At 42.3% G+C, this 21,237-nt stretch overlaps 2 protein-coding genes across 2 annotated transcripts; one reads left to right on the plus strand and one right to left on the minus strand.

Annotated features, from left to right (window-relative positions):
- Positions 1–6,549: 6,549 nt before the first annotated feature.
- Positions 6,550–10,003, minus strand: SPATA2 (spermatogenesis associated 2; the record flags this gene model as incomplete). Its single annotated transcript, XM_082491082.1, has 2 exons — positions 9,593–10,003; positions 6,550–7,803 (listed from the first exon to the last, which is right to left on the minus strand). Exons 1-2 carry the CDS (start codon positions 9,908–9,910, stop codon positions 6,550–6,552), a joined length of 1,572 nt encoding a protein of 523 aa, XP_082347208.1. The 5' UTR covers positions 9,911–10,003.
- A 3,591-nt stretch (positions 10,004–13,594) lies between these two features.
- On the plus strand, positions 13,595–20,279 carry RNF114 (ring finger protein 114). Its single transcript, XM_082491126.1, has 6 exons — positions 13,595–13,743; positions 14,283–14,433; positions 15,572–15,678; positions 16,914–17,028; positions 17,935–18,042; positions 18,267–20,279. The coding sequence occupies exons 1-6, from the start codon at positions 13,616–13,618 to the stop codon at positions 18,330–18,332; spliced, it is 675 nt and encodes a 224-aa protein (XP_082347252.1). The 5' UTR covers positions 13,595–13,615; the 3' UTR covers positions 18,333–20,279.
- Positions 20,280–21,237: the final 958 nt, after the last annotated feature.

The raw sequence follows: 21,237 nt of genomic DNA on the forward strand, positions 1-21,237 counted from the left end.
AAAAAACCTAGCCAAACAAAAACCCCATCAGTTCAGAGTAAGACAACCCCACTTACACATCCCAACCTAGCTAGCAAAGTGCTGTCAGGTGTCTGCTGGTTTCTAGTGTCAGAAACTGCCAAGGAACGGTTATGCAGCTATTTGCAGGGGCTGCATCCAGCATTCCCACCCAGCTACAATCCACCTAGGAACGCAGAGGGAATCTCGGTGCCAGGACTCAGCTCTGCAGGAGATCCTCCCCCCCTGTGCTAACACGGGTATCTAACAGGGTTCCTCGGTACCCTTTAACAGACCACACAGATTCTTGTTATTTTTCAGTGAGCTTCTACCAGCTTCTGTGGCCCTGCTGTGGGACCACACGCACACCCACCACTCCCGGTGGTGCAAGGGACACACACAGCAGACCACACAGGAGAGGAAGAGGCCTCTCCTCTCCATCACAGAGCTGCCTTGTGGGAAGGTTCACCACGAATATACCAGTTAGCATAAGCGCACCAATATGAAAACAGGCTGTTCCTTTTTAGACTTGCTGGTTGGTAGCATCTATTTTGATTAACAATTTATTAGGGTTTGGGGGTTACACACACTGCTTGCAAGGACCCACAACTGCATCACTACAGCACCTCAGTCTTGCCTAACTAGAATGTAAAGTCCAGAGCAGAGTTTACACACGTGCAATGAAGGTGAGACACGCAGGGATCACTGCTTTGGTGAAGACAGCTCACCAGTAGTGGCCACGCTTTATAGAAAGCTGGTCTGTTGCACACAAAGCTACAAAACAGATTTTACTTACTCTGGGGGAAAGCAACATTTTTCACTAAGGAGTTGATGAGCGGTTGTGGGTTGATTTTTCTTTTTCTTTTTTTAAAGCGGGTTGATGATGAAAAATCTCAGAACAGTATGACTATCATGAGAATGATTTCTAAAAGCAGGAAGCATGACAGCCCCACACCCACAACAGCAGAAGCAGCTGCCACATGCAAGTTGTCAGCCACACACTGTAGGTCTGATCCTGCACTACTTAAAGCTACTTAGAGCTTTGACATTGTCTTCAAGGCAGTGAACTGCACAATGCAGAATTAGCTAAAAGCCCAGTATAAGGAAAAACAAATGGGTGGTATTACCCAAGTCAGAAGGTATTTCATATCCTAGTATCAAAGCAGGAACTGCTATGATAGAGCCCAGCCTGAACAGAAGTACCAGGACCACCACCACTTACACTCAGGATCTGCAGCACTAAGAAAGGATCCCACCAATAAGACATAACAGTAATTAAAACAACCTCTAACCTCATCTGAATTTCCCTTCAATATGACTTCAGTGCCTCCCAGATTCAAAATGCTGGAACAGAAATTTCATCTTGATGCTAAGGAAAAAAAAAAAAAAAAAAAAAAAAAAATCGGAGCAGGTTGTTTCATTTTTATCTGGAACATTTCCACCTGCCCACCTCTTTTCTGCACAGAGCTTTTCCAAGTTCAGTGGAAGTCCATGTCTGGCTTTAAGCACAGGCAACATAGGAAGCTGCTGGGTGTCAGGAAGATTTCCATAGCCCCTTTGCCTCCTCTACCACAGTGGAAAGCCAGATCCGCTCCTGCCAGCTGAGAGAGAATCAGGAGTAGGGACAGCTGATTATAGTGGTAGAGCAGCGGTAATCACAGCCTCTGACCCTGCTGCTCCTCAGGGTAAGGAAACAGCAAACCCAGCTCTCCAGGAAGGTGTCCGTGACAGCATGGCCCAGGTGGGGTAAGCATTTTGCCTGCATTTGAAAAATCAGGGAGCAACTCTGCCTTACAAAATGGCAGAAACCAACTGTCAGGACCCCACTGTCCCCAAGCGAGGCAGTGTCTCCCCTGCTTGCAGGGGCTCCTAAGGAAATGAGATCCTTTCTTTTGTAGAGTTCAGGGCAACAAAGCAGCTTTTCCCCCAAAAAGCAACAACTCATAGCAATGACAGAGCCCCCATAGCCTGTCTCACACTGTGAAAGCGGCAAAAGCAGTGCAGGAGGAGAAAAATAAGGAATTGTAAGGATTGCTCCACTTGGGCACTGCTATGTGCCATAAATTCCTGGTTACAGGTCAATCATCCCCACAGCTCTACATGGACAGCCTGGTATTACAATCGCCTTTTCTGACTTTGGCAGAGCCTGACCGCAGGCAGCTGCCCATCAGCGGACCATCTACCTCTAGTGCTACACGGGTTACCCTGTCACAGGGCTCGAGATTCCGGTCTGAACCGAGGACCCACTACACAGTACAAAATATGCTAAGATATTTTCAATGCAGAGAGCTTGCAATGCTGTAAGGAACAGCCTTACTTTCCACACATTAGCACACTGAAATCTGTACAGCAAGCCTGTCAAACAAAGCAGCTGCTCTCTGGCTCTCCTACACCTCTCCTCAGACGGAGGAGCTTCAATTATGTGCACGTCTGCAGGATTTTAACCTTTTGCCTTCCTCTAAGCACTGCATAAGAAGATCTGATGCACTAGTCTGTTCACTTTCACATGGTGGCTCAATGTGAAAGTTTGCCCTCGGAGTCTGTTTTTCACACCAAGGGTGTAGGAGTACAAAACCAGAAAGCTACTTAATTACTGCTTCCGTGCCCCTACATTTTCAGACAAGTTAAAGTATTTTCTAGGGGAATATGATCAACTGTAGAAAAAAGTAATTAAAAGTAACTGCAATGTCCAACTTAATTTTATACAAGAGCTCTAAGACATTTACATACTTACAATCTTTAGATGAACACAACCGCATTCCATGATTTTCAGAAGGAAGCATGGAACATCCTTCACAAATAACGGTCAGGAACATTTGTAGCCCAACTCAGTTGCCGCTTAGATACCACAATAATTGCCATGCTAAAAGGTCTAATTAACTCCCATTGATTTCAGAGAAGTAACTAAATTATAGCCAAAACAGGTACATCAACATGTTACCTTAACATGCAGTCACCTCCTGCTTTTCTCTCAGTCACTCTGGCAACATATCAATTATCACCATGCTCAGATTAGCTCCCGTTTCTAAACAAATACTGGAAAGGTGACTCCTTTCCCCTAAAAAGATTCTACAGGATAATTAACAACATGTACTAAATGCTTGTAATCCACAGTTGTCTTCCAAAAAAAATAAATTAAAGGAGCTGCCAGTTCAAACCATCAAATCTAAACTACTTGACAGTGTATTGAACCTTTAAACTTCCATTGAGAGCAAAAGACACAGCAGACACACATATAGGTCAGTAATCAGAAATGTCAGCTAGTAAGACAGCATAAAGTCTTGGTTTTTATGCAGCAGCAATACATTAGCACAAGAAGCATAGCAGTGTAAAATAAGGTTTCCTGCAGGAATATTTTAGTTACCTTTTGCCTGATTTTTACAATCATCCCTGTTACTTCCAGTAACCTCAACAGATCGTAAGATCAGAGGACTTGTGGGAATGGCATGTCAATAGTTTAAGCATTCACCTGACATGCTTTAACACAAAGAACAAACAAAAAAATAATCTAGTTTGGAACTTGAGAAACTATCCTGCTCCAGAGGCGGCAGGATGAAAAAGCAGCCAGAAGGCCTAACTCAAGTGCCAAAAAGTACCATCAGTAGTACTGCACATCTTCTGTGAGATGCCGCTTACATCAGAAAGCTCGTTAGAAAAAATGCATATGATACCGAGAGTCAAGGCTGGAAATCAATGTAGGTTAGATCCACACCACACACAAAGCCGGCTCTCTACCCCGCGTTAGTCTGTCTGCTGCAGACTGCTGACATATTGGCTTACATGCTCTTATGGAACAAACTGAGTCATGCTGCTAAGACTTAAAAATAAACGTTTTTTAAAAAACTCTGCATTCTGCAGGCAGTAGGTCCAATTTCATAAAGCCAAGGCTCATAATACATACACTTTTGCCCATTTGGCCCCCAAGGTTACCTTTGTGTACCAACTCATATCTGCATGCAAAACAAAGTTGTGAAACAGACAGCTACATGCACTCAACTTTAAGAAAAGAGTTAAGCCTTTTCTTAAAGGCCTCTTTATTTTTAAATTCCTTCAAAAGATAAATTAATTTAAACAAATCAGATGCAAAACACCTGCGTTTTAAATTAGCATATATTTTACTGTATCAATCACAGCAACCTCATACAGTAAGATACACAAAAATAGAGCATGGTATCACTTCAATTCAACACAGTTTTGTACTACAGTATTCCATGACATATATACACAGGACTTTTCTTTTTCAAAGCAAGTATAGTCCCTGCTATGTTCACCATAAAAATTACGTGGCATCACAGTTTTAGTTATTCACTGTAGTGTGAGTAGCCATATGGAAATTGAACTAGTGAACTACAAGATACACTGTATAAGCAGCCAAACAGGCATGACACTTCAGAAGATGAACAAAACCAAAATAACCACCAAAATGAAAACCACCCTTAGACCGTGTTTTAATAGTAAAATTGTTTTTAAATTCTTCATTATATACATAATGTATCTACATTTGTGTCATATTTATATATATATATATTTATAAAAATCCATACAAGATTTTGAAAACCTTAAAATCATTCACCTAAACAATATTCTACCCAACCGTCAGGGTCAGAAAGGCAATACTTGCCTATAACATTATGTTCAGTCGCAGTCGCTTGATTCGGAAGTTTCCCTGATTGCTAAACACACACCATTCACTTTGTTTCTTAGTGCAAACTGTACAGTAACTTATTGTTCTCAGCCCTCTGTAAGACTCGGGTTTCATCTCATTTCCATAATACTTCTGACACCCATTTATGGCTAAAATTATTTTAGTTATTTTACAACATTAGCCTATATAGTTTCCCCTTCTACCTACCTCAAGCCCTCCCCCCACCCAAAAAATGTAAGACAAATGATCATTCATGCATGTTTCTGTCACACAGGGATCAATGGACATTTAAGTTTAGAAGCCTAGACTCTAACAGTGTTTAAAAAAACCCTAAGTGAATAATTTTAGTGCAAAGTGGACTACATAGTTTACATCTCAGCTAGAGTTCTTTACAGATATTTTAAACACATTTAATTCTGCACATCAGATTAGGTTGCCCGATACTTTGTTCTAACTAGCTAGTTGGAATAAGGAAGTTAGAAGGATTCTTGTGGGTTTCCTTTTAGTAAAAAAATTAAGCCTATTTGCAATTGGGTGGTGTTTGGGGGTCAAACTGTACAGAACCTAGCACAACGGAGTCCTGGTTCTCGGCTAGGGTTCCTATGTGCTACAGTAACACAGATAAATACCATTATCTGATTCACATCCATAACTGATGGGTTTACTTTAACAGGAGTCACAAATGAGCTCTGATTTTTAACCAGGCCAGTGCTTTACTTGCTTGACTACACTACAGACTTTGCAGTGAATTTGGAAGCAAGCGTAACATTTATACTTACAATTTCCATAACCACAAAGGAAAAGCGTGCACTGAGAACCAAAATCCTGCAATTCTTAGACAAGACTCCACTTAGATTAGTGGTAGCCTTATCGGAGGAAAAAAAAGTCAGATTAAAAAACAAAAATTGATCAGAGCCAAGAACATCAGTCTGCCACAGTGACTAAAATAACCTATGAAATACAGTACAAGGAAAAACAAAAAGTCACCTGAACAAATAACCCAGAGACCTCATAGTTATAATGATTCTACTACTTTTAAGAACTCAACATATTAAATATTTATTAAAAATAAACTGTTTCCAAATTACCTATTTACAGTACAAAGAACAGTACTTAATACATGTGCAACAGAAAGTAAAGAAAATCAGTACTCATCTGGAAGGACAACACTCTAGGCATAATTTAAGTGACATGAATACAGGTTCACCTTTTTAAAATACCATACAGTAAAACCCAGTAGGATGATATTGGCAACACCAGAAAATAAAGCACGTATTGTCCAGACTCAGATTATATAAGCTTGAGATAAACAACTGGGAGATCAGGGGAGAAGGAAGAAACAAAGACGAAAGGAAGAGATGCTGTGGTGTTTGCATTTTGGAGGTCAAGAAATGCAGACACACTTCAAAAAATAGTCCTTGTTGGCAAAACAAGCCATTCACGTATTTCTTGCACATTCTGAAGTCATACTTTATCAAAAACCAGCAGTAGTTTCATCACTCATAGAAAATGAGAATCGTAGACTTTCTTTTCAAGCCTTGCATGGTTTTATTTGGGCAAGGAGATGACTGCAATGGAATAGAAAGGTGTGATGTCACTTTTCCAAAATACAACAGCTGCCAAGTTTTAAAGAAAAATGTGCTCTTCTCCCCCATTTAAATTGAAAAGTAATGATCATTTAGGAGTTACCTAAATTATAGCAGCATGAAATCTAATGTATCTGCAGCATCTGTGAAGCCACAAAAATGAAGAACTGGCACCTGATCACTGAACCACGGTTCCAAATATTTGGACATGTCATTTTGGTAAGAGGTCAGTGTATTTTCTTATCAGTGGAGTCAGAACATTAGTTAGGATAGCCCTTTCCCCTCCCCCTTTCCTTCCCCTCCAAAACAGACTAATCAAGTCTATCTATAAACTACATGGGACAGCTGGGATGATTTATAGTTTAACTGATTGTTGGGCATGAATCTGTGAAGCTCGCTTTTTCTACAGCAGGGATCGTAATAGTAAGCATTGAGGCAAGTGTCACATGAGACTTTTGAACAAAACGTGCATGTGTTTGCAGCTCCAGATCGGTTACAAAAGCCACAGCGCGAGGTGCCTGAAGGTTTGGATTTTGAACTGAACTGAGCAGCTCTCTCTTGACTCTGAGTCTGTGATGTGTACTGAGATTTCTCCCTTAAAGCAGATGCAGGAGACAAGCCATCATTTGGAAGTGGTTTGATTGAATAGGTGCTCTGTTTCATGGCTGGATATTCCTGCCTGGAGTTGAACAGATTGTCACACTTTTGGCAAACAGAAGTGCCACAAGGTATGCCACAGTTTTGGCACTTGAGGGAAGCTGTCTCTTTGGCTAGGTGGGTGCGTTTGTGGTAAACGGGGTTGGCATCATTTTTTAACAGCCATACATCAGGCTTAATAGCTTCTTGTCTTTTAAAATTTAACACGCTTCTAGAATCAGGATCAGTATATAAATCTAAGTCCTCTTGAGCAGAAAAATAGGAGCTGTAAGGGACATTTGTTCTTAGCATGCCATTGTGATGAGATGAAGTTGGCAAGAATTCATCTGAACACCCGTGTGGGGTGCTTGACGTTGTCAGAAGAGAGGGTGATGGTCGGATAATTTCATCTTTAATATCATCTTCTGTATCAACTAAAATTGGTTCTTTCCTGAGACTCAGTGAGCTCATCAAAGGTGGTTTCTTACTTTCCCAATAATTATCATATGTGTCCACTGATTTAGAAGGCTTGCTCACCTTTGGCTTGAAATAATCTTTAGAGGCTCGTTCGCTCGCCGATTTCTGGAGTACCATTCGTGCCATGGAAGTATTTAAGTTTTCTTTGCACTCTGCACGCCGTTTCATGGCTTCTGAGCAGCCTCTAACATCTTCGTTGCTATTTTTTCGTTCATTTATGACATCAATCTCTGAATAACCTTTATCTTTCACTTGCAAGTGAATTTCAAGAAGCTGCTCACATTCCACTTTGGCCAAAAAGAGTTCAAATGAAACCATTTTCACTTGAATGGCATCAACCTGCTCTTTGAGCTTATACATTGTTCCCAGTTCTTGGACATAGCCCATGTAGTTCAAAATTTGTCTTACATCATCTTCAGTTAGAGCAGACTTTACATAATAAACAAAGGGTCCAGTGTAGGTCTAAGGGGGGTGGGGGGAAAATAAAAGGAAAACTAGGTTACTAATTCAGTGGTGGACTAGATGTTCAGATAATTCAGTGACAGATACTACACAATTAAATAGAACAATAACAACAGTGAACACATGCAACTCCCATGGCAAGATGAACTCCATTTCTGCATCCCTCCTGTTCAGCAGATGGAAATTCTGCATGAGGCAAATTCAAAGTAGGAGAGTTTTCATTCAAACTGAAATCCTGATTAGCATAATGTCCTCCCTGTTGATTTAAATCACTATGCTATCCGCTGACATTAATTTTTATGCATACCAGACATGTTTGCATTTACAAGCAAGTTTACCATGAAATGTAAAAAGGCATAGGATTCATGTGTTGCCCCTGAACAGGGGATAGCCAGAGATAACAGGAACTAGGAATTACTGCAGGAGTACCAAAATCCTCTTCAATTCAGCTTTAAATATACTTGAGGTGTGCACTTTTTTGTGTGCTATTACTATGCAATTTCAAATGTCTGTTTCATTTAATTTTATATTAGGTCAAGAAATTCCACTAGAAAAGACCCCCAAAAAAAGGTATGAGTTTGTGCGAGTTGAAATACCTTCAGAATGTGGCATACCTGAGGTATGTTCTTAAGCCAGATCAAACTGTTTTGGATGGCAGGCAAGAGTAGCCTGCCCATCACATCTTTGTATATAACAGGTACTGGATCCACAGTGCACAAAGACAATATCAGCACTGCATCAAGAGATATCCTCAATGGATTGGGCAACATTTCAAAGGCTAGAACTTAAGCGTAATGATGAAGAAGATTTATGGAGAGATCTTGAAGAAAGGTAGTTTCCCCATGGGGAAACAGAGAACTCTCAAATGTTCTAACAACATTCAAATTCTCTGCTAAATAGTGAAATAGTGTCTTTCTAAGAAAAACCAAAGTACCTATCACTAGTGCACACAATCTGCAAATGACTTTAGACACCTACAACAGCAGTGTTTTTATCCAACTTTCAGGTCTCAAAACTGTTCTTGTAAGTCACCTAGAGCATTCATTACTGAAATGCTGTGACAGTTTTGAATAAGCATATAAGAACAGGTAAAAGATAAAATAGAAAAATCAACAGCAGAGAACTCACTATCTGACTTCCAGCACTCAAGTCGAGCAATATACAAGTTCATACTTTTCCCTCTTAGATCCTGGCATAGGTAAATAAATTGAAAGTACATTAAAATCAAAGCTTCATGAACTGAGAACTGAAAAGCAGATAAAAGATATTCTGGAAACAATTATTTCAGAGAAATTCCTTTACCATTATCATATGACCCATGGGAACCTCAGCAAAGCATCTACTTGAAAGCATGCATTGGTTGTTAGTACTTGTGCTCCACTAATAGCTGTCACAAGACAAAAGTCAAACTTTGAGTAAGCTTAAACACAACTTGATCACTCACTGTAGTGAAAGCATCTCCAAGTAGAAATCAAGGCACTGTAGCAGGGTAGGCTGAACAAAAACCTTAAATAAGCTGTTCTTCTATTTTATGGTTACATTATAAATGCAGATAGTACTTGTGCTTCTGTTCTCAGTATACTCTCACCAGCACAAACTTCCCTTATTTTACACAGAAACTTTCCTATGGCTTCTGTTTACTAACTGTATATAGACAAATATATACATCATGCTAATAGCTGGATGAAAAAATAAGTCTTTAGAGGAATTGCATGAAATGCATGAAATGCATTGAAAGAAATAAAAAAAAAATCATGTTCTCAGTATAGCCACACATAAAATGTCTTACCTTAATGTTTTTGAACTCCTTTTTCCAGGGGTAAAGAAAGAGATTAATTCCAACTGTCTCGAGCATGCTGAATGCGTTATGGAGAGAATGTAAACTTGAGGATTTCACAGATCTCAGTGAGTTTTCAGCCATCTCATAAAATTTTATCAACCGGAATCTATAAAAGGGATCAATTTTGGGAAGGCAAAGTAAGGCTGCCGCTGCCACTCGCAAGTACTCATCATTAATAGGACGCTGCTTGTTGTCAGAGGCACTCAGTTTGCACTCATGGAACTGTACATACTTCCTAAATAAATCGTCTTTATATTTTGTATCCATTGAAATCAGTTTTTATCTCACACTTGGGCAGCTACCTCGTCTCTTTCATGGTTATGCAGCAGTAGGTTGATTATCTGGCATTAAGAATCTTCAGTAATGGCAACTCTTCTGGAATAAAAATTGAAAACAAAGACAAGTCATGACAGTTGCATAAATCCCAGATGTCCACAGAATCTATCTGCTTCACAGGATTCTATAAAATGGTTCACAGAGCAGCAGCTCCCAGAACAGCCTCTCTGGATACCTGTAAAAGTGCAAAAGTCTACAGAAATGCCGTTGTCCTGCTTTTCACTGTCATTCTCTACTCCTCTTCCAGTTATGTGCCTAAAACAGCACAACAAACCTACATCGGGCAAGGCACTGAGAGTTTGATACAATAAAGCTGGTGCAGGCTCAAGCCCAGACTGAGGGTTCCTTGGCTTAGGGAACCAAGGCAAAAGTAACTCACAGCAAAAAACTGAAAGGAGAAGCATGAATATTCAGGGTCTCTCCTCTGCATTTTATTTTGCCCTTTCAGTTCAAACAACTTACACAAACATTATTTTAATCAATCACTAATCAATCACTAATGTTGGGGGTTTTTTTGCCCTGCAGAGTGATACAAAGATTAGAAAATCTCACAAAAAAGTTTCATTTTGCACAACTTGAGAAGGCATCTACTTTTTTGTTCCTCTAGTGGCACAGGACTGCCCCTAATTAAGCAGATTAATTAACTTTGCCTTTCTATCTCTAACATTTTCTAGGCTTTTGACTACCACTCACATTCCACCTGATGGCACACGCAGGCCATCGCTGTGCTGGGAGAGCTCTGCAGCCATCCTGCAGAGAACACACTCCCCTGATTGCTGCAAACTACAGCCAAAGTTTCAGCTGAATGCTGGCAGCTGCAAAAAAGATTGTAATCTTTTCAGCAAAAAGCTACACCTGCCATTTTTAGCTGCTTTATTAGAACAGAGCAAAATCATTCTGTTTTTACATCACGTACATTTTTGTTTGCAGGGATAGTTGTTTTAATGTACATACTGATCTACATTTTCACCTCACTGAGCTCACATACTACACAGAAAAAGCTGGTGACAAAGCTTCCTAATGCTACTTTACCAAACCCAGGGTAATTAACAGGCCAACAGACTCCATCTCGCCAGCCTGAGGAACTTGTGATCAAAAAGCAGACCACTGGCTTTGTTTTTTAAATGAAAATGCAACCTAGTCCTTACAGACTTCCCAACTGTGAACCAAAGGGAGGGGAGGTGGGAGAAATCAATGCGCTGTTTTGGTTATAGTCAGTCTGAAACAGCACTTTAGAAAAGCCTTTCCACCCAATATTAATTGCAGCTGCTAGAATACTGATCCATGCCCCCACATACTTCTGCTAAAATGAAAATCACTGTTAAGGGCAAAATGAACTGAATGAAAGGAGCCATAATACAAAATACATGGAGGGAAGGGGGGGAAACAAACCACAAACCTACAACCAACAGGCCAAGAAAACAAAAACAAAAAAATCAACAGCCTAGCAGTCAACATTATTTGATGAAAGGCTACACTTAATGACAACACTATGCAGGAAAAGTTAAGTAGCAGTTCAATTTCTGCTCAAAGGCACACTGTTCTCTGTCTTTCCACAATCAGAAATTGCACTGATGTCAAGAGACAAGCTGTGAATCACAGGCAATGTGGAGTTCTAAATTAACATCTGAGCATAAGGGACAGGAGTAAACCCTTCTCTCTCCCCAGATCTTTCCTCCTTAAGTTGTGCAAGATGAAGTCTGTGGACAAAGACAACAGAATGTCTGTTCCTTAGCAAGAAGGGCTCCATGAGAGAGTATCAGAGAAAGATCTTTGTCTGGCACGTCAGTAATACACCTCCAGGACAAGGAAGGATCCCATGCTGTCAAGGAGCTGGATTAAGTATTATGGTTCTTCCACCTCCACTGTTAATAACTGCTAAACAAAAGCACTTGGTTACACGTATGAGACATCAGGACTAAGAAGGGTCCCAAATGAAAGCCCTTCATTAAGGCCCTACAGACTCTGACACTCAAAGCCGCTGCCAGCTCTGATTTTGCCTTGCGGTTTGTACACAAGTCAAAGTTCACACAGCTGAAAAGCAAAACACAACAAACCAAGCAGGTTGGCAAACCTTCACAGGACTACTCCTCCACACACAGAGCTTCCAGAAGCAAACCATTGCCATCCCAGGCAGCTCCCCCAGCGCCTGGCAGGCTCTGAACAGCTAACAGCCATGGTTACAAGGCTCGATACAAACCTCAACATGCAAGCAGGCACAGAAAAATACAGTTTTAAGAAGCATACAGGCTGACAGAACAGATAAGGTAACAAGGCTGTTTTGCTGCATACTATTGACTGAAAACCTCGAGATTTTATGGAGATGCGTGAATAATGAGTTCTGATCTGAGTCTGGTTTCTCTTGGTGAGTCAAGAGAACGTTTCTATCCATTTCCTGGGTCAAAACTTCAGCTGAGAGGACCAACACCGGCCTACCCTAGCCTGCCTGGCAGGGCACAGGCACACAAAAACCTTTAAGGCAAGAGGAGAGAACCAAAGGAAGGGTACAGCCTGCCCCTAACCTGCGCTCCGCAGACCTGAAACACCCGCCTTTCACCGAAAAAAAAAAAAAAAAATTAAACGCGAAGGCTATTTAACGGCAGGGGAGCACCCCGCATCGCTGAGGAATTCCAGACGGCGGGAGAGGCGGGAACACCGCGCGAGTTCACGCCCGCTGGAAACCACCCCGTTCCTCCGTTCTCACCGAGACACCTGTTGCAGAGACGCCCGGCCCGGCCGGGAGAGCGGAACGGCGGGCACGGTCCCGGGACGCCACCTTTCCCCCTCCCTCCCCCCGCCTCTTCCCCCACCGCGAGTGGCGCTCACTGACCGCCCAGCGCCGGGCCGGACCCACAGGGGCTTCCCGCTAACGGGGCGCAGCGCCCGCCGCCCCCTGCAAACCCACCGCTCCCTCCCCCCAGCCGCCAGCGCTGCACCGAGGGCCGGCAGCCCGGGCGGGCAGAGCCCCCCTCCCACCCCGTGGGCCAGGCCCATCCCTCACCGCTCCGCTGTGGGCCGCGCCCGCCGCCCGGGACCCGCCGCCGCTCGGCCGGAAGCGCCCGGTGACCCGGATGGGCACTGCGGACCCCTCACACACTCCCGCGGCGTCCACCTCAGAGGCCGCCGCCGCCGCCGCCCCCCCTCCCCGGAAGGGCCACCGGCGGGGCGCGCCTACCCTCACGGCTCGGCCTACCGGCACTGGCCCAGGGGCTGCCGGCGGCCAGCGGGAGGGGGCGGCTGACAGCGGCGCCCCGGAAGTGGATGGCTGAGGGGAGGAGGGGGCGGGCACCGCCTCCTGCCGTCGTGACGTCATCAGGGCGGAGCGCGAGTGGGCGGGGCGACCTCCTCCGGAATGTAACCAGGAAGCGACATGGTGGTTTAATTTCTGTGGGACGCGTTTATGCGGTAACTGGGACAAAGCCCGATCGCTACACCGCCGCTCTTTTGTAAATAGCTTGTGCGTTGCCTCGGCTGGGGAAGGGCGGAGAGACGCTTCGGGCCACGCCCACGCGGCGTGCCACGCCCACCAAGCATGGCCACGCCTCCGAGGGCGGGGCCGAGGCGGGGGGGCAGGGTCGCGCCTGCGCACGGGCCGCTCCCCGGTTGGCTGGCGGGGTGGGGCGCGACGGCGGCAAGATGGCGGTGGCCGGTGGCGGTGGGTCCTCCCGTTCACCGGAGCGGCGGCACGATCCGCTGTCGCGCTTCACCTGCCCCGTGTGCCTGGAGGTGTACGAAAGCCCGGTGCGCGTACCCTGCGGACACGTGTGAGCTGCTGCCGGCGGCGGAGCGGGGGGATCTGAGGCGGTGGGAGCTGGAGCTGGGCCCGACCCGACAAGGGCCCGCAGGAGCCTTCCCCGGCCGGGGGCTGTGGGGCCTCGGGAGGGAGCCGCGGCTCGGTCGGCCCTCGCCCGCCCCTTTGGCTCCCTCGGGCTGGGGCTGGGTCTCCGCGGGGGGCGGTGGGGAGAAGCGGCGCTGCCTGAGGGCTGGGGGGTCTGCAGGCGGCTCCGCGCGGGTGGCTTCCCCGAGAGCGGGGGGGAACAGCGGGGAAAAAAGGTAATGGCCTTTCACTTCCGATTCTTTTCCTTCTTGAAAGACGTGGAAACCGGGCAGTGTCTGACAGCTAATAACACTGAATCCTTCTCCTCCTTTCGCGCACAAATGTCAACAGGCTGCTGCGTTATCAGCTGCCGCGTCCTGAGACTCCTTTATCGCTCAGGGCGGAAAACACAGAAGGGCCCTGGATATTTATGCTGCGTGTCCAGGAGGGATGTTCTCACCACCTGCTGTTTTTCTCCCACCCTAGCTTTTGCACGCCGTGCCTGCAGGAATGCCTCAAGCCGAAAAAGCCGGTTTGTGGTGTCTGCCGCAGTACCCTGTCGCCCGGCAGCAGAGCTCTGGACTTGGAAAAGCAAATTGAAACGACAGAAACAGCTTGCAATGGCTGCAATAAAAAAGTATGAAAGTATCTGGAAATTAAGTGCATGAGGTGTGCCTGCTTGGCCATGCGGCTTAGAGGGAAATAAAGTGCTTGCTCTTCAGCTTCCTGCAGAATCATGTCAAAATGTTCATTCTGATAAGCGCTCAAGATATTTTATATAGGCAGAACACAAGTGTTGACGTTTTTTTTCCACAGTTTTTTTTTTTTGTTACTTCTTCAGGAAGTTAATTTCAAATGAAAGATACTGATTTTAAAATTAGAGTAAAATATTGCTTCTGAAGTTGCTTCTGTGAACGTGCCTCTGTGGGAGGAACATTGTAATGAAACAGTGGATGTGGGCTTTAGGCAGAATCATGGAATTATATATATTATTTATTATAGTGATCTCTTTGGCTCTTGAACAGAGATTTATTTGCTTTGTTTGAAATAGTTATGAGTCAAAGTTGTCTTGTATGGATGGTGTATTGCACAGACTTGCTGTTTGCTGGTGTCCTGCATGTTGAATACCTGTATGGTATCCTTCCTGTCATTCACTTTCTCTTTGTGAATTTGGTCATCTTAGCATTAATTGCATGTATGAGAAAATATCTTAGCAGATGGCAAGACAACAGGAAAAGGATAATTAGACACACTAAGGTGAGGGTAATAGTTTGGTTAATTTCACTTTTTGTTTCTGGGTGGTATCTTTACTCTGTCTTCATTCCAGGCGATATAAGACTGTAGTGCCTTGAATTACAGATTTCCTTATTGTAAATTTGAATTTCCATTAGTGGGATTGAACAATTAGCAATCGATATACACCAAGATCTGTACTAAAAGCCAGATTATTTTCCATATACTGTCTCTTCTTTCTCCTCAGTGACCAGGTAAACTGGCTTTATGTGAAGCATTTTTTAATATATATACACTATAGTGTAGGTTAAGAGAAGTGAGCTGTCCTGAAGAGTGTTGTGTCTGTAAAATATTACAGGCAGCAAAGTTACAGGTTAACTAATCTATACTCTAAAAGCTTTCCGCCTTGCCAGCTGAAGTATTTGGGGTTTTCCTGCTTTAACACTGTCTGCAGAAAGCTACTTTGTTATACATGTTTACTACTACTGCTTAAAAGTGTAGAAGTTTAAATTAACCTTGCTGTGCAATTGTTGCCTACACAGATGTATCTGTCAAAGATGCGTAGCCACGCAGCTTCTTGTTCAAAGTATCAGAATTACATCATGGAAGGTGTGAAAGCTGTAACTAAAGAACCACTTCACAACAGCAGGTAAACTACCTCTCCTCTGGAAATACTTGTCCTTTTTTGTCACCAAAACAGGGCTGTTACTGATTAATCATTATAAAAAAATCTCAATTTTGCTTCTCTGAATCCTTTTATCTTTAAAAAATGTAACTGCATTATGGGGTTTCATGCAAACTGTAGAGTTTTGGAGTAATAGCAGACCTTACCTCTTTGCTCAGTTTGGCTATTAATTGCTTTAATCCTTTCGCATTGTTAAAAACTAAGCTTTAATGCTGCATCTTGTCCTGGTTTCCTCTGGGATAGAGTTAATTTTCTTACTAGCAGCTGGTATAATTCTGTGTTTCGGATTTAGGATGAGAATGTTGATAATGCACTAATGGTTTTAGTTGTTGCTGAGCAGTCAAGGACTTTTTCAGCCTCCAGTAGAAGCTGAGAGGGAGCATAGACCCAAGCTGACCAAAGGAATATTCCATACCATAAATGTCACGCTCAGTATATAAATGAGGGTTGGCCAGGGGGCGGGGATCAGCAATTGCTGGGCAATTGATCATCGGGTGCCGAACAATTGCATTGCATCACTCATCTTGTGTATTTCTACCATCATTATTATTATTTTATTTTCCGTTACTGTTCTATTAAACTGTCTCTATCTCAACCATGAGGTTTTTTTCCTTTTTCTCCTTCTTCTCCCTATGCTGCTGGGGGGCGGGGGGGGGGGGTGATGAGTGAACAGCTGTGTGGTCCTAGTTGCCGGCTGGGTTTAAACCACAACAGTCTGACTCTGTACAGGCAAGCTGTTCTGCTTTCTGCATAGTCCATGCACTAGACATCTTAAAGATCAGGGTACTCAGTAAAAGTAGCTATTTTTAAATAAAAACTTTTCTCTTTCTGTCTCTTGATTCAAGTAACTTACAATGAAGGGAAGTTGGAATCGATTGTAGTGCACTCACCTGCATTGTGGCATACTGGGTGGTACACTGTGCTTTAAAAAAAAAAAAAGATAAATGACATTTATAATATTTGTAGAAGAGCTCTCATTCTGTGTAAATATGGATGATATTAAGAGTTCCTTAAGCTGTTGTTGGGAATTAAAAAGCTGATTCTTAAAATTTGCTTGTCTTAATCACATAGAATAAGCTTATTGCTTTAAATTATTTCTATTCTTAAGAGCTGGTAAGATGACTTTTGAGTATTGAATCCTAAAGCTTTTACCTTTACATTTCTTACAATATGTCACCTCTTTTTCTCCCCCCAACCAGGAACTTCCCAAATCGCTTTACCTTTCCTTGTCCGTATTGCAGCGAGAAAAACTTTGATCAAGAAGGACTAGTTGAACACTGCAAAACATTGCACAGCATGGATGCAAAACAAGTGGTAATAAAAAGTCTTGGTGCAAGAATTGCAATGAAGTCTAGTCTTAAATCCCTTTGAAACAATGAATTAGAGACTTACTCTTGAAGTTAAGTACATATTTATAATTACTCCTGTTAAAGTCAAATGTGGGTATGCTGTTCATGTATTTAACTTTTATATAATTTTGATGTTGGTTTTTGGTACGTTCTCTGGAATGACTAGTCTCTATTCCTGTGGCAGCTGGGTCACATACTCCTTTCATATTTGAAAAATGGCAGACATTCAAAGTTAATTAGGCACAGTAACAAACATAAAATTAATAAGATACAATTTCAAAAAAAAGTCAGGGGTTTAATTTTCCCCTCTGCTGTTTTCAGCAAGAAGATATTATAAACCATTAGGAAAAAAGCTTACAAAAAGGGTGTGTAATTCTAATACTCTTTACCTGCTGATACTTCCTGTCATATAAAAGGAATTGCAAAACATGGAACTGAATGTGAAACTTTCATTTTTCTGGAAAGTTTTTTGAAATTCCAAATTGTTTAGAAAAAAGGTTCCTTTTTCCCCTTGGGGAGAATGATCTTTGCAAAAGAGATTAAGGAAACTTTTCTGTTACTGACAAATAAAGGCTGAAATCTTCTAAAGCAAACAGCTGTTGTCAGTTCTGATTTTCAGAATGTAGAGAGAAGAGTGAGCCATTCCAGTTCAGAGGTCTAAGACTTGAATTAAAATTATTTGGGTTTATCTGAGGCTTTTGTATTAAATGTCCCACCAAACTAATTGACATCACTTTGCATATAGTATAGTGACTGTCACAAACCTCGAACTTCAATCTTCCAGGCTGTCTCTGTCCTGCCCTTCCTACTATAAATGTTAAAGCACTTAACCATTGGAGCTTAATTGCCTTTTTTTGGGGTTTTCTTGAAGGTTTGCCCAATTTGTGCCTCAATGCCATGGGGAGATCCAAATTACAGGAGTGCTAACTTCATGGAGCACCTTCAAAGACGACATCGCTTTTCATATGATACTTTTGTGGTATGTGTTTCCTCACCCTTGGAATACGGCCTGGTGACTCTTAAACCCCAGCTTTTTTACATAGCCGCTACTGTGAGATCTCATCCATGCAGATGGTATCATGAGAGAAATTGGATTATTGGCAAGTCAAAGGAAGAGGCAGCTTTTTTTTCTGTTCTTGTTTGGTGTTGTGTTAACCAGTATGGCTGTTGCAGTAAAAGAATTTCTGTACCCTTTGTTCGTAGGATTATGATGCTGATGAAGATGATATGATGGCACAGGTTTTGATGCGCTCTTTGAGGGATAAATGAACCAACTAGAAGATTAACTGTAAAACCAAGCTTCCGTGAGGGGGAGATGCCCAGCGTCCTCGCACTTGGCCCTGTACATCCCAAGATGAACTCAGGCATCCAGAAATGCGGAACACTTCTTAATCTCTATCTCGGTTTCAAATCCTGTTTTGATATTTCTGTACCACTTGGTCTTTTGTTAACCTGGTCTGTGCCATTCAACCCTGTCAGCCTAATTTTCTTACGTGCTTCACACAAAGCTTAATTGCAGGTCAACATGGAAGAGACAGATCTGTTTTCCTTTACCTTTGCCTGTTTCTTCATTTTGCAGTTGTGTTCATTTGACTGTCTAAAAACAAAACCATTCCAAATGGAATGGCCTGAACTAGTTAATAAATATCTCTTCCCTGTCTGATCTACATATCTTAAATGATTGTATGAGAGGTGTATTTGTAGCTCTGTTTTCCTTTAGTGAGACCTCTAGGTGCTAACTGTAATTGTCAGACCAGCTCTCAGTTAAAGTGACCTATGATGCCTGTGATTTCATAATGTTTCCCGGTGTTTAAATTCTTACACACAGACGCTCAACTATATGGAAAACGTCTTCAGTATAAGTCTTCAAACTTTCTTAGCAAATCTTTGCACCTGTGTAAACAACTAGTTCAAAATATTTTAGTTCTATGCATGATTATTACATTCTTCCATACTTTGACCATAATTTCTAGCCTGGAAAGTAAACTTTAATGTTGGTCTTGGTTAAAATACATTATTTTTTAAATATCTTAGCAAATATTAATCATATTTGCTGGCTTTATGATTAAATCGGTGGGTTTGAAACTAGTTTTCTGGTGATTTTAAGCCTTATTGCTGATAAGGGAATTCAGATTTTTTTTTTTCAATACTGCTGCTTTCTATTTAAACTAAATTTTTCATATATATTCCTAGTTTTTCCATCTCTCAAGGCAAACTGGTAGCAAAACTTACCAATACTTCATAGCACTTGCACAGCACTAGCTTTCTGCATTACACTACCTTTCTGCATTACAGATTTTAACAGACATTTTGAATTCCTGTTCTTCATTTAAATGTCGCTAAAGTAGCTGAAGCTGTACTTAGATTGTTTTCCATATAATATTGTATGTATAGTATGCAGGTATAGTTTTCAAAGAAAAAATCAAATATAACCCAGAAAGCAGGATGACAATTCCAGTACATGGTAAATGAATACTCTGTATTCAAGACTACACTTTTACTATAGAGATTCCATTTTAGTTCAACATTTTCATTAACTGCACAGTCAAGATGCTGAGATCTAACGAACACCTGACCAGAACTTGTAAATCATGGTAGTGTTGAGATGTCTAGTCTAATTTAAGCATGTTTAATTGGAGCAGTGGACCTGCGCCACCACGGAGTTAAGTACTAATTAATTTATTTGACCGGTAAACTTGGTATCATCACACTCTGCAGACTGCAGCATCGCCTTACCATTAAAACAATCAAACATACTCCAGCTACAACCACTTGATTAACCTTTGTGTTCAGCCAGACCTCTAACATTTAAGTTGAACTTGGTTTTAGTATGTTTTCCCCAACTTGGTATGGGCTGTTATAAACTCATCCTTAAGTATCTGCTTGGTGACTGGAAGGTCAGTCTTGGGGGAGGGGGGGAATCTTCTCATGGTACTGTGGAAAAAGTACTGTGTTTGGGGTTGGTTATTTTTAATGCTTGATCTGCAAAGAGATTACAGTGTATTAGCGGTTGGATGGAGATTTCTGGGTTCTGGCTAGAACGCAGTTTGGTGATACCCATTGACCGGAATCTAGATTTCTGCTACTATTCTAAGTGCACTTCCATGCAATTCTGATAAAATGTTTAAGGAGCAGTTAGAAGCTTCCGAGCAATTACTTTGTCATGTTTTTGACTTTTGAAGACAAGTTACAAATAAAGGTCATTTAATTTATAAAATCCTATCTTTGTGCCAGCTCTTGTCATTTCTTCCTCGTGGTCCATAAGTTGCATTTCGGCACCTCCCTAAAAACACTTCTTGCTGGCCGTGTAACACCGCAGGGAGCACAACAGACACTGGGAAATACAGAGACTTCAACTTTTGGCTTCCATTGAATAGTTTGTATTGATTAGTTGCAACTTGATTTAGAATCTTTCAAACAGTGAACCACACTGGTTATGGAAAAATAGTTCAGATCAAGTTCGGACTGAGTTCTACTAGAGGCAGCCAGAACACTGCAGATACAGTCTTGTATGTCAATATTTCTATAAGCTGAAGAAACAAACCCCCGAGAGTTTCTTGTTAAATCGGGAAAGTGTGGCTGTCCAGCAGGGCTTTCCTGTTGAAATCTTTACAGCTCCCATAGCTTTGACTCCTCAGGCTGTCAAGTTTGTGATGTTTATACCCTTGGGTTGTCCTCAGTTTAGGTAGCTCCGAAAAGGAGGAGGTGCAGCCTGGCTTGCAGCAATGACCGGCCAGAAATTGCTCGTGCTGAGTGGGTTGTACCCTAACGGTATGTGCAGACCTGTTCCCTGACTATACAACTTGGGGTTGATTTCACCAATTTGTTACTTGCGAATTATTTCACACAAGGTACAGACCAAAAATACTGACTGGAAAACGCATGCTTGTTCTGCTTTAACTTTGATTGTGTTTGTGTAGGAATTGGAAGCGATGTCCTGGCACCTGCTAGCTTGATAACAGCAGAATCCACAGCACTGCTTTGTGTGCTGTGATGAGCATCCACAGAACCGCCCGGAGATAAACCGTGCCGTAGACTTCCACTTACTCCAGCTGCTGAAGAGCTTTGTGTCTCTATGCCGCTGACTTCGTCAACAAATACAAACGTATTTACACACACTGTGGTATGTCTTACTGATACTTACTGGTTGATTTTAAAACACATTCTCTTGAGA

This window comes from Vanellus vanellus (genome assembly GCF_965231255.1).
Source record: "Vanellus vanellus genome assembly, chromosome: 15".
NCBI classification, from domain to species: Eukaryota; Metazoa; Chordata; class Aves; order Charadriiformes; family Charadriidae; genus Vanellus; species Vanellus vanellus.